Consider the following 18831-nt stretch of genomic DNA (forward strand, 5'->3'; position numbering starts at 1 on the left):
CGGAACGTTCTAAGAGCGCGGGGAAAATGTGGATACCTCGTGGAGTTGCTTATAAATTAACCCATTGGCGAAATGAAAATATTGTCTGTTAATTGATCAATGTGTATGCAGCGAGAGTGCAGTTGCAGTTGCTGCGGCTGCTGTGCCATTTGGCATGTACTCGGATGTCGGGGTGTGCGTGGTGCAGCTAAAATTTAATTAGATTCCGCATTAGCTGCTGCACCAAATGTTCTGCGTTTAGGCTTTATCAGCCGCACACACAGTCACACACAGGCCCCCAGCTAGCGAACACCAGCGCACTTTGTGTCGTACGTGCAAATTTATTGTTATTGAAATACAATTGCGAAATTAACTGTCAAAGTGTGCGACCCATCGTCAATGTACTCGCATGCCATATGTTTCCCTTTTGAATGGGTGCGGGTTTTCGGGAATGTCAAACCAATACCACCCCTTTATGCAAAGCCAACTTATGGGTTAAAAAAAAAGACTTAAACGGGGTACAACTATTTTACACTTTTTTTAAGTATTAATAAACAACATTATTATGTCCCACTATTGATTTAAATATAATAAATTATATAAAGCAGCTGAAAAATAGTTTCTTAGCTGTAGATATAACCTTTTTTCATTAAATTTCTTTAAAAAAATTGTTTACCCTAAAACACACTCATTTTATGGATTTTTACACGATCAGTGTATTTATTCGAATTAACATTGCTGTCAGACATGATGAATGGTTCTCTTATGCACTCGTAAGGGCTTTATTTTGAACCCGTTTCTTTGGCCAACACCAAAAGTTGCCAATACCCTAAATCAGTGGCCAAAACTCGCCACGCCCTGCACCCCTAAGCCCCCTTAACCGCCCCTAAACCGCCCCCAAGCTCCCGACTGTTTGCGCTAAACGAGCTTTGCATATTTACTGTACTAGCAGCAGACATTTTACGATATATTGAGAATTATTCGCAATATATTTTGCAACGGGCAACAGCAGCAGCAACAAGGACGACAAATGTTCCACCGACGGCGGCAGCAACAACAAGTGCAGTGTATTCAGTGGAAATGCAGGCAGAGAAAGCTTCTAATTCCGGCACTGAAACCATAAGTCTTTGTCGCATTGTACACACAAACACACACACACACACTCGCACACACAGATACTCGCACACACAGATACCCGCAAATACACTAGCAAATGGAAGGGATGGGTTTGTATGGAAGGTCCTGGCATTTCAGCAACTACTGTTGGGTTAAAAGGAGGTCCTAGGCCTGAAGTTGCGACGCCCATTACTTAGGTTCGATACACAAGTTTCGCCTATAAATTCGAAACTTATTTTTCTGTTTTCAAAGATTTTGTTTAATTTAGGTAAATTTGCATAAGATACAATTGCAGCCCACACTATTTTATAGGATCTGCAGAAGTCCCTGCCTTTTGCAGTCTCTAAATTTGTGCGAAAATTGAGCCAAAGTTCAGAGGCAAAGAAAGAGGAGCAACAAACGACTCTTTTTTTTTTTTTTTTGCACATTTTATTGCCCTGGCCTGGACTAAATTTGAATTCAGCTCAAATTGAAAGTTCACAACGCACATATACACTTGTAGCCAGATCCCCGGCAAACACACACACACACCCAAAAACACATACATATACGTACATACAGACGGGGAGACACACCGATATTTATGCGTTTTCGAATGCAGCTCAACTCAGCTTTAATTTAAATGGATTTCTCTGCCGGCAACCCTGTCAGACATATGGCAGCATTTGCAATTTGCAGTCCGAGGGGGGTTAAAAGGGGCCAGGGGGGTGCCTAAGGGGGGTCCAAATGGATGGGAGGTCGCACTCCCTGGATGGGCGACTCCACCGACTGTTGAGGATTGATTGTGCTTGTTGATATTTTGTCAAATAACGCAAATAAATACACAATTACACACTCAAGTGAATCCGTTGCGAGAACGGGGTGATTCCGGGGGTTCCGGCGACTCTTGGAGTCATGGGGTTAAACCGAGCATGGACGTGCTCTCTGTGTGTTATCCTCGTTTAAAGGATTTTCATTTGTTTAAATGTGCTTTATCGAAAATGGCCAAAAGGCCGCTGGCCATTGCTATTGTTGTTGTTTCAACTCCCGTCCCTTGTTGCCACGTGAAATGTATTCTCAGCGGACAGTGGTTACGAAAACAGTGGGCCAACTTAGAAGTTTTAGAAATAAATATAAATTGTTTAATGGTGTTAAGACTCTCTTAGCTGTGGGTCAATAAAAAAATATTTATTTTAATTATATACAGCATTTATTTCTGAAGAAAAAACCATATAAAATAAATCTTAAAAATGACTGAATATATTTGAATATGATTTTTTTTCTTATAAATAAATCAACAAATTATGTATTTAATAAACAAACAGGTTCATTTTTAAAATTCAACATCATCTAAAAACCAGGGTATTAAATTCTTAAATATTTTTCTAATTAGTCCACTGTAAACCCAATAAACTACGTTATCTTTAATTTGCCCCACTGTCCCATCGACTTTTGACTTTGTCATTGTTTGTTTTTGCCTTTGGCGTTGTTTTTTGCTGGTGCTTTTTTCGGCGCACGCCCGTAAATTCCAATGTAAAATGTTGCATTTATCTTGTAAAAATAATAAATCCAGGCAAAGGGACTTTACTCTCTCACGCTTGGCAGCACATCCAGTAACAGATTGTGCCGCCCATCTAAGGGATGCAATCGAAAGGGTTCGAGATGGGATGAGATTGGGCTTGCGTTTGGGTTTGGGGTTGTGCTTCGGTTTGGGGATGGTCATTGTTAATGGCCGAATGGGTAAAGAGACGTAAATTTGGCTAATTTTATTAACCGTCAATACAGCAAAACAGAGGAAGGGAATAAACAGAGGGAAGTAGCGACAAAAAATTAGTCAACACTCGGCCATTAATTTAACTTATTTATTGTCTGGCGTGCATTTATTCCAATTCGAAAATCCCGAACTGCTGGCGCGATAAATTTAGTCGAATGTGAAAATTGTGCTGCTGCATTTTCACTGCACATGTCGCGGATTTTCATTATAAAATATTGCAGAGCGCGGAAACGGGTGACTGTCGCAAAAGAGTTGGCAATTTATTTTAAAATAAAAGTATCTAAAAGCATGACAAATAGTGTGAGATATGTTTTTGCGCACTGCAGCAGGCCAGTCCCCTACCCCCGCCCACCCGTCTCCTCATGCCATTCCAAAAACCCCTCGATCCGGAGACATATGATGGGGCGCCGCTGATTTATTTGCATACAAACGCGCAGCAGACACAGCAAAAACAAAAAATTCCCTCGGCCTGATTCCTCCCCATGTTGGTTTTATTTCTTTTTTTAAGCTACGCCCATTTTTGACGCCAACGGAGACGCGTCGATTGAGTTGGCTGCAGTTGCCAACTTTCGAGGGGTGCGCAAAAGGGGGGTTTGAGGGGCTGTGGGATGCCGGCGCAGTTCATGAAATATCCATTCAAAATCAAAAATCAAAATGCCAGCGAACTACAAAGAAGGTGGAGTGTCGTTATGGTAGAGAACATATTTTTAAATGGGTTTCATGACACCTAAAATGAATATTTTTTTAGCTGCAGCAAAAGTGACAAAATGCTTATTCAGCAGAAAATTTCAAATGGTATTACAGATTAATAAAAATCCGTTTTATTTGGTTAGCAAAACCGTTTATTATAAACAAGGTGTTATTTTTAAACAAAACGCTTGAAATACTAATAATAAATTAGAATTGATAGACATATTGTATATAAATTGATTGGAACATTTTTAAACAGACTATTAAACTTAAAATGTATATTTGGAGAAAGGATAATTTGTAATTAGATAAATATTCTAATTTTCTTGAATTTTTTAAATATATTTAAGTCGCAAACAATGTTTTCAACTGCCTTGAAATTACCTTTTTCGAAAAGGGCCCTACCCACTTTCTCAGTCTACCGCTCAATTCATCATTTGGCAACACTTTGCCCAGCGCCAAGTTGCATTTAGTTGTTATTTATGCAAATTTTACATGCTTCAACTTTTCGCCAAGTGCGTCGTGTCGTTTTCGATTATTTAAAACTTTGTACGGAATTTACTAGATTGCGGGCGGGATTGGCGGGCGGGGAGATCTCCTTTTTAATGCGCACACCTGACGCGCTCCAACGTCTTCCGCCGGGAACACTTTTTCCTCGGGCCGGAGGATTAGGGTCTGCCCTCCGTGCATAATTTTGTGCGCTGCTGTTGAGGCAAATAAATTCTTGAGACGGCTAAAGTTATTAGATTAGCATTAGAGAACGCTGGGAGATGGGACAACAGCCCCGGGCTGAGCTTAGAATTATGATTTACCTGGGGTTATTTACATGCGCATAAACGAAAATACCCACAGCAGCCTCAAATTGCGCAAATTTATGAAAAACTTAACTCACTGCTTAGCTAGGCATGTGTCTTTTATAGTTCCTCAAACAGGCGCGGCAATTTAAACCTTATTATTTCTTAACTTTTACAACAAAAAGTGGAAATTTTCAGCAAAAAGGAGCAAGATAAGTTTGCCAAATCCCTACATTTCTATATATTTTGAACTAATATTGATTAAATGTGTGATTTTTGGTTGTTTAACTATTTCGTTCCCTGTTGTTTTTTATTTCTACAAATTGTTTATTATTTTGAAACATATGATGCAAAAGCATTTTATCACAGATGTATTTGTTATTCAATTCATTTATTTATTTCATATACCTATTATATTTTCATGTGCTTTAAAAAAAGCTTTATGTGTGCAAATTTATATTTTTAAGTTACTTATTAAGCTTATGTTATATTTATTTAGCATTCTTTTGCTTATGTATCATAAACTAGTTTATTTTGTTTTTTACTTTTTTTTTACTAACATGTGAGGCACTATTTATCAACCTTGACCTTCAAAATTAAATGCCTTTTCTCTCTGTTTTTTGCAGGTAAGAGATACTCAGAATCTCTTGCGGGCTCACTTCTACCAGACTGGCTAGGTAAGTCAACGTTTTGTTATATTTTTGTATACCCTTAGCTTATAGTTTTGCCTATGATTTATTTTGAATTTTTGTGAGAAAAACCCATTTTGAATTTTCACATTTTTTATTCACTTTTTCTATATGCGTTGCAAAGCCATTTTTTGTTTTTGTGGAAACTCTCTCTTTTGATTTTGATTTTGAGAATGCCAAGTCCCAAAAACCCAAGACAAAAACATATTTTTCGAAAGTAACAGACACACAAAACTAAACAAAACTAAACGAAACCCGCCCAGTCCAAATGTCCAGACATTTTCCAAAAACTCTCCAAAACACCAAATCCATTGAATCGAGCTTCTTTGAATTTTGCGTTGATTTTTTGCGTTTGGTTGTTGTTGCTGTCGTTGGTGTTGCAACATCATCACATCACATCGCCATCATCCCGATCATCCCGTTTGTCTTCATTTCGTGTCAGTCAAGAGGAAGCGTCTCCTGCCAGAGTTCGAGAGGTAAAGCGAAATTTTCAAGTTCCTATAAATCTAGTAAGTTCTGTGTTGTGTGCATACCTCCATATCTCCAACTATACCCCTAGAACCTATTGTACATACATACCAACCTATCTGTATCTCAGTGTCTGTCATAGTTCAGCATGTGCATGCCTTCCAAATAGGTGTTGGCCCAATAAGTTATGCAACTCTGTACATATAATATGTGAAATTATCAGCTCATAAAACTTGCCCAAAATAATTGCCAATTATTCAGTTTGTCAACTCTGGCCAACACACATTCACTCACACACACACACACACACACACACACACAAGCTCGACTACCGAAAACATTGCACACACAGAGACACAATTTCCTTGCTCTTGTGGTGTGCAATTAAAAGCCACCCACCGCCCAGTGTGGAAAATCGGGTAAAAGTATCACTTGGCACGCAAAGAAAATCAGCGCGAAAATTGGTGATGCCTGGCTGCGAATTTTACAAAGCGTATCATTTTGTAAGCAGTTTTTCAGCAGGTTGCACTTGACAAGAATCGCCCCGGGACACGCCAGTCCAAGTGGCACTGTAGCGCAGTGGTACAGTGCTACAGTGGTACTTCCCTCCCGCACAGCCAATTAAACACACATTTAATTTACTTTGCCCGTTTAGGCACTCGAAAGGCTGTTAATTCCTGTTTTTAGTTATGTTAACCAAACACTCGACAGACAACGAAAACAACTCGACCATCCAGCAACCTCTGCATTTTCCTATATGTTTATGGGCAGTTTATTCAATCGCATAAATTACCAGCACAAACATAAACAAAACTTCCTTCCACCGAGTGCCATTTGCCAATCGTAATCAATTCATAAAAAAAGGGACAGGACCCGGAGAGTCCTGTCGCCGACAGTGACAACAACAAGTACGGTTTCAAGGCGCTCTCTATATCCGTATAGCCACCCTACCCCACCCCACCCAACCCAATACACCCCACGCATAAATATTTATCTGAAATGTTGAAATCTTCAACTGCTGAAAACGTAAAATCCATTAGAAAATTAATAAAGTCTATGGCGGGAAATGTATTCCTGCGAATGCGGTTTTCCACTCTCTCCCTCTCCATTTTTCCGGCTCATTTTTTGTCATATAGAGAAAATTTGTGGCTGTTTTTTGAGGGGCCAAATGTATATTATGCCGACGCTAATAGAATAAAGTCCAATCGATTACAATAATGCTTCTTTGTCTGGATAATGTTTCTGTCTGAGTTTTGGTGGAAGAAGTCTCTGGAGCGGTTGTTGTCAGCCTTTTAAGGATAAAATCCATTAGACCAATTCTACGCAGATGTTAAAAGGGATGGATGAGAAGGATGTTTACGTTTGTAAATGGCAGGAAATAGTTGTAAAATTTTTAATTTATTGAGTGGTATAATAATACAAGAACTCATAAAACATAAAAATTTTTAAATGAGTTTTATAATTAATACTTATTAAAATAATAAATCAAATTTTTACTTTGATTTAATAGTCGATCATTAATTTATTGAGTGGTATAATAATACAAAAACTCATAAAACATAAAAATTTTTAAATGAGTTTTATAATTAATTAAAATGATAAATCAAGTTTTTAAATTGATTTAATAGTCGATCATTATTTTAGATCTTTTCCCTGCTTGTAATCTGGCTTAATAACCTAAATTTAAAGCCGGATATTCAAAACAAATATGATATTGGCACATATTAATACCCCATTTATGTAAATACATTTTATTTAAATAATATATGAGCAAAAAGGTTTTGGCGAGAATGTTGAACAATGTGTTTAAATACAATACAACCCCTTATCTTGCTAAATTAATAGGCCCCCACCTGCTTTGAATAAAATTCCCATACAAAATTCACAGCTAAGATCGATTATATTGTAGATTCTTCTAAGAGATACATTTTCATTCCCAATAACTAAGCAAATATACAAGATATGTACACGAGATATGTAAATTTTACCCGATGTCTGTGCCTTTTGATCGTTTTGTTGGCCAGATGTTTGCACACACTTTGGAGTTGGCTTCATTATCATTCGGGCGGGGTCTATTTATAGTCGGTTGGGGGGGTGGGGGGAAACATGAATGGAGCAAATGTCTCGACGAGATCGACGCGTCGGCGCCCTCTTTTCCCCGCAGCGAAAGCAAATGGCACGCAATTCACAATAATAACATAATAATGTGCAATAAAGTATCTTAATTTGTTGAATTGTTGATAAACTTTGGCGCCACTTTGCGGATAAACACGAAGCGAAGCGATTGAAAAATTCTGGGCCCCTATGAACTGTTCCATTTGGTAGCCGTTATTCCGAATAAATATTCGGCAGGTTGGAAATACTTTTGAGTTTGTTTCCCCACTCCAAGCACCCCATGACAATCTGAATGTTCTCCCTTTTGCCATTTCCGGCATTTCGATCCACTTTGTTCTATTGCAATTATCAGTTCGCTTGACTTCTGACATCGCCAGGTGAGCGGGGCAAGTAAACACTAAACATGGGGATGGGGATGGGGATGGGGCGAATTCCAACTGCAACAAGTTGAATTATCTGCAAGTGGCCCACGTGCATGTGTGTATCTATGTGCGGAGCTGGGCCAGTGTGAGTGCACTTCCCTATCTGGTCGTTGGCCGAGTCCTCTTAATTGCCCCTGCGAGACAGACTTGGCAAATTAGTTAATTGGCGGTCAGCTCACTTTGAACTGCGCCACGGCCACTGGTCGAGAATGTATCTCACAGATGCAAAGATACATGCCAAGGTATCTCAGAGATATTTCACTGCTGACTTCTGATAAATAATCTCCCTTCATTTCTTAATTGAGACAGTTAAATATTATTTTCATTTGTTGCCTCTTCATTTTATTTTGATTATAAATAATTAAGGAATATATCTTTAGTTATTACGAACTCGCCAAACACCCCTCGCTGGCCAGTATCCCTTCTCTTTGGGTCAAATAAAAAGTTTTGATATACACAATCAAATAACTGCGTAGCATTCTTTTTATTTCTCTCGTCTTTTGATAATGCCGCATTCTAACCATGTTATTATTAGCACTTAATATACTTGTTTATATATTTATGTATACCTACATGTATACTTTTTCCGACACCGGTTATTTTTACTTTGTTTACCCTGTTCTTTCTTTGACTTCTGAGTCGTATCTTATATTCGAAAGTAATTACTGGTTATAGTCCAGCTATACTCTTATTAAAGAGGTTTTCTGATTTCACTAAAATATTATTTACTTATTAATACTTCATAAATTTATTTCTATACATAAATTTATTACCATATAAAAGAAATAGACTTTCATTCAAAAATCATTTGTTATTATCTAATATAAAAAGAATTTAAATTAAAATATCTAACTTCAACTTCTCCTAAAAATAATTTACTTTATTGCTTTTATACAGTAGTAGTACTGAATCCAAAATTCGTTGTTGACCATTCAAGCCGACTCAATAATGTTAATTTAATTTTAATATTTTAGCGATTCAAAGCCGTTAAGCTTCGGATTAATGATTAATGGCCGCCGAATCGGAATAAATATTTTTGGCCTTAACAATGGAATTAATATTAGTATGCCGGGCGTCGGCCACTCGATTCGCACGCAATTAAAACACTCGGCCGTCAGGTGAACCGAAATAAAAATAAAACCAAGTGGCAGCCCGACTTTTATCGATTTTCGGTGGCCATTAGATTTCGCACAGTTACCCATATTTTCCGCCATTCGGAAAACTCCCCCAAATGGGAAATGCCAGCATTCAGCTCCACCCCCGCCGCAGGCAATGTGGCAGATATTTTTCTTGTTCTTTTGCCAGCTCAGCAGATGAATGCGTATAATTTTCGGTTTGATTTATGGCCGTTGACCCCGCTTTGGGCCACCTTAGTCGCACACATGGCCCAGACCCAACCTCAGAGTTTCAATGGCTTCTGATGCTGCCTCTGCTCCTCCACTCCGGCTTTATCGCTGCGAATGCTAAACGCAGGCCATCCATTTGGGGCAGGACTTGGATTGCGGGGCGGGCTTTATTACATTAGGCGTTCGTAAAGTAAAAATTGTGCCACTTTCTCAAAAACACGCACAGCACAATAAGTGGGTGTGTATGCCACTGTCGTTCAACCTGCTGCCGCAAACTGCCGAAAAAAAAGGCATCCGGAAAATGCCAGAAGATACGGGGCTTACGGGGCAGGACCGAAATATGCTTGGCTATACGCTTTTGTTTGGGCCCAGCGCGTTTGCCTCTGCCTTTGCTTACATAATCAGTCATGTTATCCTTGTTACGCCGCCCGCCACCCAAACACATTAGGGTACACAAAGCGACAGAGACATGGATAAAATTATTTATTTATGTCGCTGTCCTCGGGCGGATATCTTTTTTATATTTCCATTGCGTGCGGCGAGGGTGGATTCAAAATCGGTCAACTAATATGCTGATATTGTGCGACATGCGTGGGAATGCGGATTTTATTTCTTGTAATAGGTGTTTAGCCCTTTGGAGGGAACAGAAATCTTAGGATTCGTTAAAAAAAAGGATTTATAAAACTTGTATTAATTGCATAGCATATCATCTATCATGTGTGGGATAACTCACCCTTTAAGCACATCTTTCAGGGCAACCATAGCTCGTAGTTGAAAAAGAAGAACAACTAGTAGTTTCTTACTGGAACGCATTCCAACTTAAATAAATTGAATTACTATAATATATAAACAGAAAAAACATATTTAAGAAAAATTGGAAAATATAATTTCTAATTATATTCCCCTATTTAAAAAAAAAACCTTATAAATTAACAAAAGTTGTTCCATAAATTTTTCAAACACTTAACCCTTTTGATGTTTATCATCTAGTTACAATCGTATCTAAACTTATGGAATAAATTAAAACAGTTTTTTTATAGTCAAACTCCATCTTAAGGATACTTGTATTTCTGCGAGGTTTCCGCACTTTTCCTTCTTGTGCTTACACGCATCTTCGCCGTGTGTTCGCTCGCATTTCCATTTCCACAGTTTTTCCCCTGGACAAAAACTGTGTTTTCGGCTTTCCGCACCGAATTCCTTTTGCCATTGATAAATGGCATTCTGCTCGGAGTTTGTTGATTTTATTGCTCTCCGGGTTTCTGGGCCTTCTACTCTGCTCTCGCGCTTTTGGCCGTTTGTCCTTTCACATTTGCCGTCGGCGAAATTTTTGTTTGTTTCCACTTGCCTTGCGCTGGCTTTCTCCTCGAGTTCCTTTTTTTTCTGCTTGCTCAACGGAATCTGGGCTATTTATTCACCCAATTTCTATTTTTTTCTTGCCTTTTGCCTTGCACATTTATCATTGTGCCTTCAGCTGCACACACACACACACTCCCAGGGTTCCACCCACCAACTTGTACACTTGCGAAAATCACCGAGTTAATAGTCGCTGACCTTCTTTTCCCTGCAACCATTTCGGGCTCTTGACATTTCCCAAACAGTCTCAGGTCTATAATCAACAATATTTTATTAATCATAATTGCCATTATGGTCTTTGTGTCTCCGAGTGTCTTCGAATCAAAACCAAATAGGCAAAACCACCAAGAGAGGTGCGGCCAAAGTTTATTTTCTAGTATTTCAGTACAAGATGAAAGAGATCTTTTGTGGTAACTAGCGAATTCTCTAACTTAATACTCGATAACTGTATTTATAATTATTTATTATTAATATTATTATTTTTGAAAAATTTTATCGACTAAAATTTTTTTTATTTATTTTATTGTTAAAGGATATTACTAAAGGAAATACTAAGAAGATGTCTAGAAAATTTGAAATATGTAATATAAGAGATTAAATAATAATAACAACCTATGTATGCAAAATATTTTTCGTCTCGATCATGTCATAAAATGAAGTAGGGAAACTATAATAGCAAATAAATATATTTGTTTTATTGCTATTTTTATATATTGTCACATATTTGTGACAGTTCCTAAATCTCTGTAAACAATAAGCTAACTGATTGCGAATGCTATATGTGTTTCCACCTCAGCGAACTCATAAATAAGCTCCCAGCGTCGGTGGATTTGTGCGATTTTTGTTGTTATGGTCATACGCATGTTGAACCCCACCTGCCCCCGATTTTTTCCCCGATCCCCACTAATTTGGAACTGCTGATGATGACGCTCTCGTGCGTGTTGGGAACCCAAAAACAGAAATAGCTTTGAGGGCTTGGCCGCGGCTACAAACATACAAACTTTTTAAGTTTTTAGGAAGATATTGAGAGAACGAGTTAACCCTTAAATTTCAAGTGGTCGCAACTTGAGCCATGGATTTTAGTCTAATATGTTTGCCTGCAATTTTGGTTTGAAACTTAGCGGTGAAAAAAAACATTAAATTTATTCTGACTATAGAATATTTTAAATTAATATTTTTAGTGATTTATATATTGTACACACAAATTTTTCCTTAAAAATCTAAACATTGCTCACGTTTTAAGAATCTTATGTTATATTTTTTTCTTCTATATGTTCTTTAAGACCCAGATACCTTCATTATAATGTTGGTTCTACGAAGCTCCGGCCTTATTTCAAATCATTTTTTACCTAGTCATTTATTTATATTTCGGCACATTTTATATATTTTCTGAAACCCAATATATATTTAAATCCATTTTGAGTTTATACAAAGTTTCATGAGTTTTCGCGCAGTGCCTTTGAAAAGGAGTTTAGAGGGTTAAGAGTTGAGAGCCATCTGTCGGCCATCGGCGGCAACTGGGAAGGGCAAAAGGCAAAGCTTTTGGCTCAAAAGACGAGCTTACGGGATCGCTGAGTTGACACTGGGCTACAAAAATCGAGTTCCGCGGCACATCCTCTCGATTCGGAATTAAAATGCATTGCATGCAGCAACGCGTGGGTGGAAAAACATTCGTTTTGATGAGGTGTCGGCTGTAATTTAAACAACAACACAGGGCAGAATCTGAATTTCAATAGCCGATTATATAATGAACTCGCTCTCTTGCTCTTCCTCCAGCTTGCTCGGCCTCTGTCTCTTTCTCAGCCTATTCCCAGTGGAATGACCCATATACGAATTTGAATTCCAAAACCCAACCGATAATGATGGAGTGTGAGTGCGAGTGCTTTATGGGCGCATAAAAGCACTCAAGCCGCTCTCTTTGCTTCTCGAGTCGTTTTCCCGCACATAAATAAATCGATGAGCACTCGAGCCGCAATGTTGTTGTTTGTTTAACACTTAATTTTATTGATTTGTCTGGTTACTTTTAATGAAAAAATTAATTTGTACAAATTTTAAAAGTTATATTAACAAATTTTATTTTCTATCTTCACCGCTCTCTCTTTAGCTATTTTTATGGCCATAAATTGTGCAGCCCTCGTAAAACATGCGACTTTTGCAGCTGAGTAATTTCCTTCGTTTTTATTTTGCGGAACATGCGCAAAAAGCATAGCAAAAGATAAAGAAGAAGCAGAAATCGCGTCGCGTGTGTTGAAAATTAAATTTATTTATTGTATTTAAAAGGTAGCAGCTTTACCACTGAAAAAAAGTGAGAAGAAACGGCCGAGAAAAACGATTCGCACATAAATCGCGGACCAAAAGACGTGCTTAATACTTTTTATGTGTATTTCTAGACACTTGGGAAACAAAGCAAATGGTTTATTGCCCTAAAATATTGAGTTACTGCTACACTTGTAAAAAAAAAGCAAAACAGTGGACTTTATTTATTTGTTTAGCAAATACAAAAGCTGAACACTACGTCAACCGCGCTAATTTACTTGTGAATTGTTATTAAACAATATTTGTTTATTCCCTGCGCGACAGAAAGATAGAGGAAGAGAGAGAGAGAGAGAGAGAGAGCACTTCCCCTCCACACACACTCAGGCACACACACACAGCACCTACTCAACGGCTGCTGATTTATTTCCCATAAGTCAAAGCAGGCGAGCACATAAACGCGCCGCGCCAGAGTGAGACAGCAGGCGAAAAGCAAGAGAGAACGGGGCTGGGTTATTTGTCTTGCGGCACCGCCATTATTCATTCGGCTCTTTCGCTCTCGCGTTCATTCCATTCACTGTGCTCTCTCTTTGAGCCAGTGCGCTCTCGCTCTCTCACCGTGATTTTAATGGCCGCTCTGAAGTGTTTATCGTTGGCACACAATATTCGCAAAGTGGCATTTCTTATGGCCGCCTCTCTCGTCCGCCCCCTTTTTCGCTCGCTCTCTATGTTAGTTCGCTCTCCCTCTTCTTTGTTGTTGCTGGTTTTCTTGGCTTTTCCTGTTGCACTGCACTTGGCGTTTTGCAGAGGAAAACTCTTGGCTTTTCTTCTTGGCAGCAGCTGAAAAACCGCGCCACAATTGGCAAGGCTTCGCTGCCTTCTCTCGTTCTTGGCAAAAAGAGTTGTTTTAAAAATTATTTACGACCGCTTCGCGGACGCTGTTCATTTTCCCCTTTGCACTCAAAGAAAAATGGGTCAATTAGAAAATTTGTAAATTATCAAATTTTATAAGTGCTTTTAAATGCTCAAAATCTATATCTTCTTAAAAATCAATTAAATATTAGCATATCAATATGATATAAAAATAAATACAAATAATGTTTTAAAAAGCATTGTATAATGATGGTGTCCGAAGCCTGACTTTCATGAACCTACGTAATGAAATGTAGGTTTCATCTTGACTTAACAATATTCACTTGTCAAACTGATTTAAGAATTTTTTTTCTCTGTGTGGAAAAACTCAAACTCACTGCCATCCTTATTCGTTCTTCTTCTTCGCGCTGCCCCTGATTAATAGTTTTATTTATTTTTAGCGCTCATCTTGCAAGTCCAAAGTCGTTTTGTCGCTTTTGTTTTCGTCGCCAGCGGAATTTATGAGTCTTTATTAAAACGCTGTATTTCTTCTCTTTCCTTCTATATTTTTTATTATTTTTCCCTCGGCGCTTTTGTTTTACCCTCTCCGGCTTTATCAGTTAAACCAAAAATTTTGTTTTTATCAAATTTCTGTCACATTTCGCTGATTTATTGGTCCCCGTAATTTATTGTTCGATGTTTTCCCAAAGACTTTAATGAAGTGGCCGATGGGGGAAAATAAATAACCAATACTATTCATGGCTCTGCCAGAAGTGTTAATTGGTTCTGAGAGAAAATATTTATGGATTTACGGTTTGATGGATAGTCTGGAAAGTCCTAGTGGATAGAGAATTTATATTTTACTTTGATTGTTTGTTTTTTCTTAAAAATATTTTGTTTTTTAAAGTTTAATTATAAACATTTGAGTGCCAGCTTACATACGTAGTGAAGTATGTATGTTGTACAAAACGTTTTTTTATATTTACTTTACTTTACTTTACTATAGTGCATTGAGAATGAAATTGACTTGTACTTTGCTAGAAATATTATTATATTTCTGGCTAAAACTAGTAATTTAAAGTGGTAATTGTAAGACTTTTACAAGGTACAGTCACACCTGTACTCTTTTGTTTTAGTAACTTTAAATTGAACTCACTCTTTTCCAACGCGCCGAACAACTTCTTTATATCTATATGTTGACAAAGTCGAGAGTTTGGTCAGCCCAAAAATAAACCCAAAAAAAGAAGACACGACCACGACTGCCAACTACCAACTGCTAACTTGCAGCTGACCCCGCTGAACCTTTTGGGCCAACATGTGAGAACTCTGTGGCTCCAGCTGGGCATCCGATCGTGTGGCTCCGTGTCCTCGAAGAGATCATGACAAGATTTTCGTGCCCGCGCAGGAGGATGAGAAATGTGGCGCGGGACACGATATTTCTCGGCGGATTTCGGCGGGAAAATGTTGTAAATTCTCAGGCGGCACGAATTCGAACTCGACCGGATCCCAAATAACAATCGTTAGAGTTATCCTTGACTTATGCATTGTCTCTTGGTCGTTTGGTTTTTTTTTTAGGGAACTGTTTTTTAAGCAGACGTCTGAGCAACACATGAGAAACATTAAAAAATCATTCGAGTGGCGATGATCATTAACTTTTTTCGCCGCCGTCAAGGTCGGTGTTTTTCCCCGAAAATTATTCCGTTCAGCCTTCGCTTTGGCGAGAAATGTGTGCAATTTTTTTACGAGGCCATAAAAAGTGCAATGTTAAGTGTCGGCGTCGTAAACAAAACGCGCGCCTTGCAGCGGAGGCAGCGCTGCTAATTTGGCCTTCCGTTGAAAATTCAGGATGCAGGATGCTGCGAGACAGGCCAGCGGACATGGCCAGGACACACGCTGTCCTGCGACCTCTGGCCTCGGTCCTCTGCCATTTAGGTAGATGGACCAGTGCATTTGGCAGTTTTTTATGGGCCCACCGGCAGTTGGCAGCCGTCGCAGTGGCGAAAAAAAAAATATCAAGCAGCCGAAAAGTCAAAAAGTAGATAGCAGCAGGTAAATGCGGCAAATTGCATTCACATTCGCAGGCCTTCTCACCTGATGATTTGCGAGGGGCTTGGAAATTTCAACAAAGTCACAGGAGGTTCAGTCCTTAAGAGCATCGGGTAGTCTAAGAGGTGTGTTTTTAAAATTTGAAATGTTTGTAAAGTAGTAAAAAGGTAAGGGAACTTATTTTATTATCAATAAATAACTATATCAAATGACGAAAAAAATTGGAATGTAATGAAAAATAAATCTTATTGAAAGAACACAAAAAAAATAAAAAAACTATTTTGTACATTTTAATACGAAGACACAAAAAATAATTTAATTTTAGAAATTTAAACATACATAGTATTTTGTGAAACCAGATTGAATACACAAGCTTCTCAAATTAAACGAGACACTTTCAAGAATTGTCCGACAAGCGAAAATAGTTTGGAAAAATAGCCAGAACAAGATCTTGCGGCGAAGAACAACTCGAGGCTTAGCGAAAAAAAGCAAATTAACTAAGGCGCAATTCGAGTGGAAGTCTTATCAGATTTCTAATTAATTTAATTCTGCCCCGTCCTTCTAGCCACTCCCTGTCGCCCCCTAAAACCTGAGTCGACAAAAACGGCCCAGCTCAGGTGGGGGAAAATTGAGGGAGGGGAAAACCGGGGGGGGAAAGCGGAATGAGGGACGTCGGACGGTTGACTTCCTGACTCTTGTCAAAGTTTGCTGATTAAATCAGTCATAGAAATGTCGAAAGGAGAACGGAAAACGGAGAGAGACACGGCGACAAATGAAAAACCTTTAGACCAAATCAAATATTTGCCTTGGCCAGGACGGCAGACCAGCCATTTAACCGTTAGTTTTGTGGTCATATTATGCAAAAAAAAAAAAAAAAGAGGAGAAAAAGCTATACAAACTATACAAAGACCACCAGCAGTTGAGGCCACGACACAGGGGGAAAAAGCTGGCTAAAACCAAACACGAAACAGTTAAGAGGGAAAAAGCCATCGTCATCGTCATCGGCAATTCAAACATATGCACGCCTCTGCCGCTGTCGACGTCGCTGTCGGCTGCTTAGTTAGCCTCATTTAGAAAACGTTTGTTATGCAATGCCAACATTTGTATTCGAAAATGTTTTTTATTCAGTTGTTGACTTTTTTCGTTCGCTCGCCGTTGAGTTGAGTTGGCGCGGCCTAAATGGCCAACTGGGGTCTTTGGGCCTGAGAATGTCGAGGAGATGGCCGAAACGATGGCGACATGGCTTTGTGCCGACTTCAGCTGTTTTTTCCTTGGTTTTTTTTCTTTCCTTCGCCTTTTTCCGTATGCTTCTTTTTTTCCCAACCCGCGCTCGAGTTTGAATTTTAAATGCAATCATTTCCTTTGCCGCAGTTGGCAACCCGTGGAGTAAGGACTTCGTGATTTTCGCTATGATTGTTTAAAATGTTAAACGGGTTAACTAACGAACCGAAAAGAAACGGCACCCATATACAAAAACAAAAAAAAAAAAAAAGAAAACATGCAAATTCGCTCAGTGTACGAACGGTGATTTCAATCGCTGCACGCCCGCAGAATTTCCACAAAAATTCGAAAACAAAAGTTCGTTTGATTTATGCGTCGAGCGATTTATAAAGATGTCGACTGCAAGTTTTTTTTTTTTTTTTGGATTTCTGTTTTGATACATCTCTGTATGCTTTGAAATACAAGTATATAGGTATTTTGGGGTCCACGTTTTCGGGCACTACCTGAAACCCTCCATCAGCTGAATAAGATAAAAAATTTCGAGTTTTTTTCGTGTCCGTCGGTCGCTGTCAACCCAATTCAAATTGTGTACAAAATCGTGAGTCGCATAATTAAAATTTATTCGTTATAATCATGGCAGGAATCCGGCAATTGAGTTGTTCAGGGTAATGTGTGAGTATCGATAAGCTGTTTAAACGAGAAAATACAAAGCTGTCTACGTTTGTGAAACTGAAAGCTCTTTACTTATATTTTAAAATAAATGCGAAAATTTTGTAATTCGACAATAATTTTAATATTAGAAACAGAATATTGTTAACACAACGAGTATATTGCTGAAACGTAAATTAACTTAGCAAAGTTCAGTCGCACAAGCTTAATTTTGCCATGCGTAAATAATACTTAGTTAAATGGTTAAATTAATTATTGTTTATACAACACCAATTGAGTTTGATTAGTACTTGTCAGTCATGGTAAATCGATGTTACGATCGATCCGAAGGCAAGTGGAGCAGCTTGGAGCCTATTTATAGACAACCAATTGATCAGCAGCAACTGCAAAAATCATGGCGCCAGTTAGGCAGGCTGAAAAACGGGGGAAAAGCGGGGGAAAATCGCAGTGAAAAGCCGCCAATCTGTCGCAGCCACTTGAGTCAAGTGGTCAGGGCCGTTTGGCCATTTTCGGTTGCGATGCGAAAAACTTTACAATGGCAATTAAAAGTAATTACCCAGGCCATTAACGCAGCGGCAACTGCAGCAGATACCAAAAACGGAAAAACGCCGACTAAAAGCCGAAGAAAAGAGCCAGTCGAACCACAAAAAAAGTGCACGTAATTTATTTGTCATCAATCGGCTGGCAATAAGTCAGACAATCACAAAAATGCTGTCAACATTAAGACATGTGAATACGAATACATTTTGCAGCAGCAGCAGTAGCAGCAGCAGCAGCAGCAGCAGCAGCAGCAGCAGCTATGTATGTATGTATGTATATTGTGGTTGCATTTTGCCGAGACGATGGCGATGGCGACAAACGGCGGAGACGACGTCGCCAGCATTTCAAGATTTATGGGCGTGTAACCTGTTTCTTTAATTGCACATTTGCAGCCCCAAACGACGACAGCAGCAACAGCAGCAGCAGCAGCAACAGCAACAGCAACAGAAACAAAAAACGTGAAAAATGAATTAAATAAAACTGCATACAAAGCAAACGAAACGATTTGAAAATGAACTGAAAACA

The 18831-nt window shown here is 38.7% G+C and overlaps 1 protein-coding gene across 5 annotated transcripts in view; it reads left to right on the forward strand.

Annotated features, from left to right (window-relative positions):
* The window catches only part of LOC108150486 (homeotic protein ultrabithorax), an 83084-nt gene that overhangs the window by 21304 nt on the left and 42949 nt on the right, over positions 1 to 18831 (forward strand). For 4 of the 5 annotated variants that reach the window (XM_017278696.2, XM_017278713.2, XM_017278704.2 and 1 more), the window contains one exon: positions 4959 to 5009. The exons of the other annotated variant lie outside the window; for it this stretch is intronic. In XM_017278696.2, the coding sequence (XP_017134185.1) occupies positions 4959 to 5009 (51 nt within the window). The remainder of the gene's footprint in view (positions 1 to 4958; positions 5010 to 18831) is intronic. 5 annotated transcript variants of the gene reach the window in all.

The sequence above is a fragment of the Drosophila elegans genome, unplaced genomic scaffold (assembly GCF_018152505.1).
Source record: "Drosophila elegans isolate 14027-0461.03 unplaced genomic scaffold, ASM1815250v1 contig_476, whole genome shotgun sequence".
NCBI classification, from domain to species: domain Eukaryota; kingdom Metazoa; phylum Arthropoda; class Insecta; order Diptera; family Drosophilidae; genus Drosophila; species Drosophila elegans.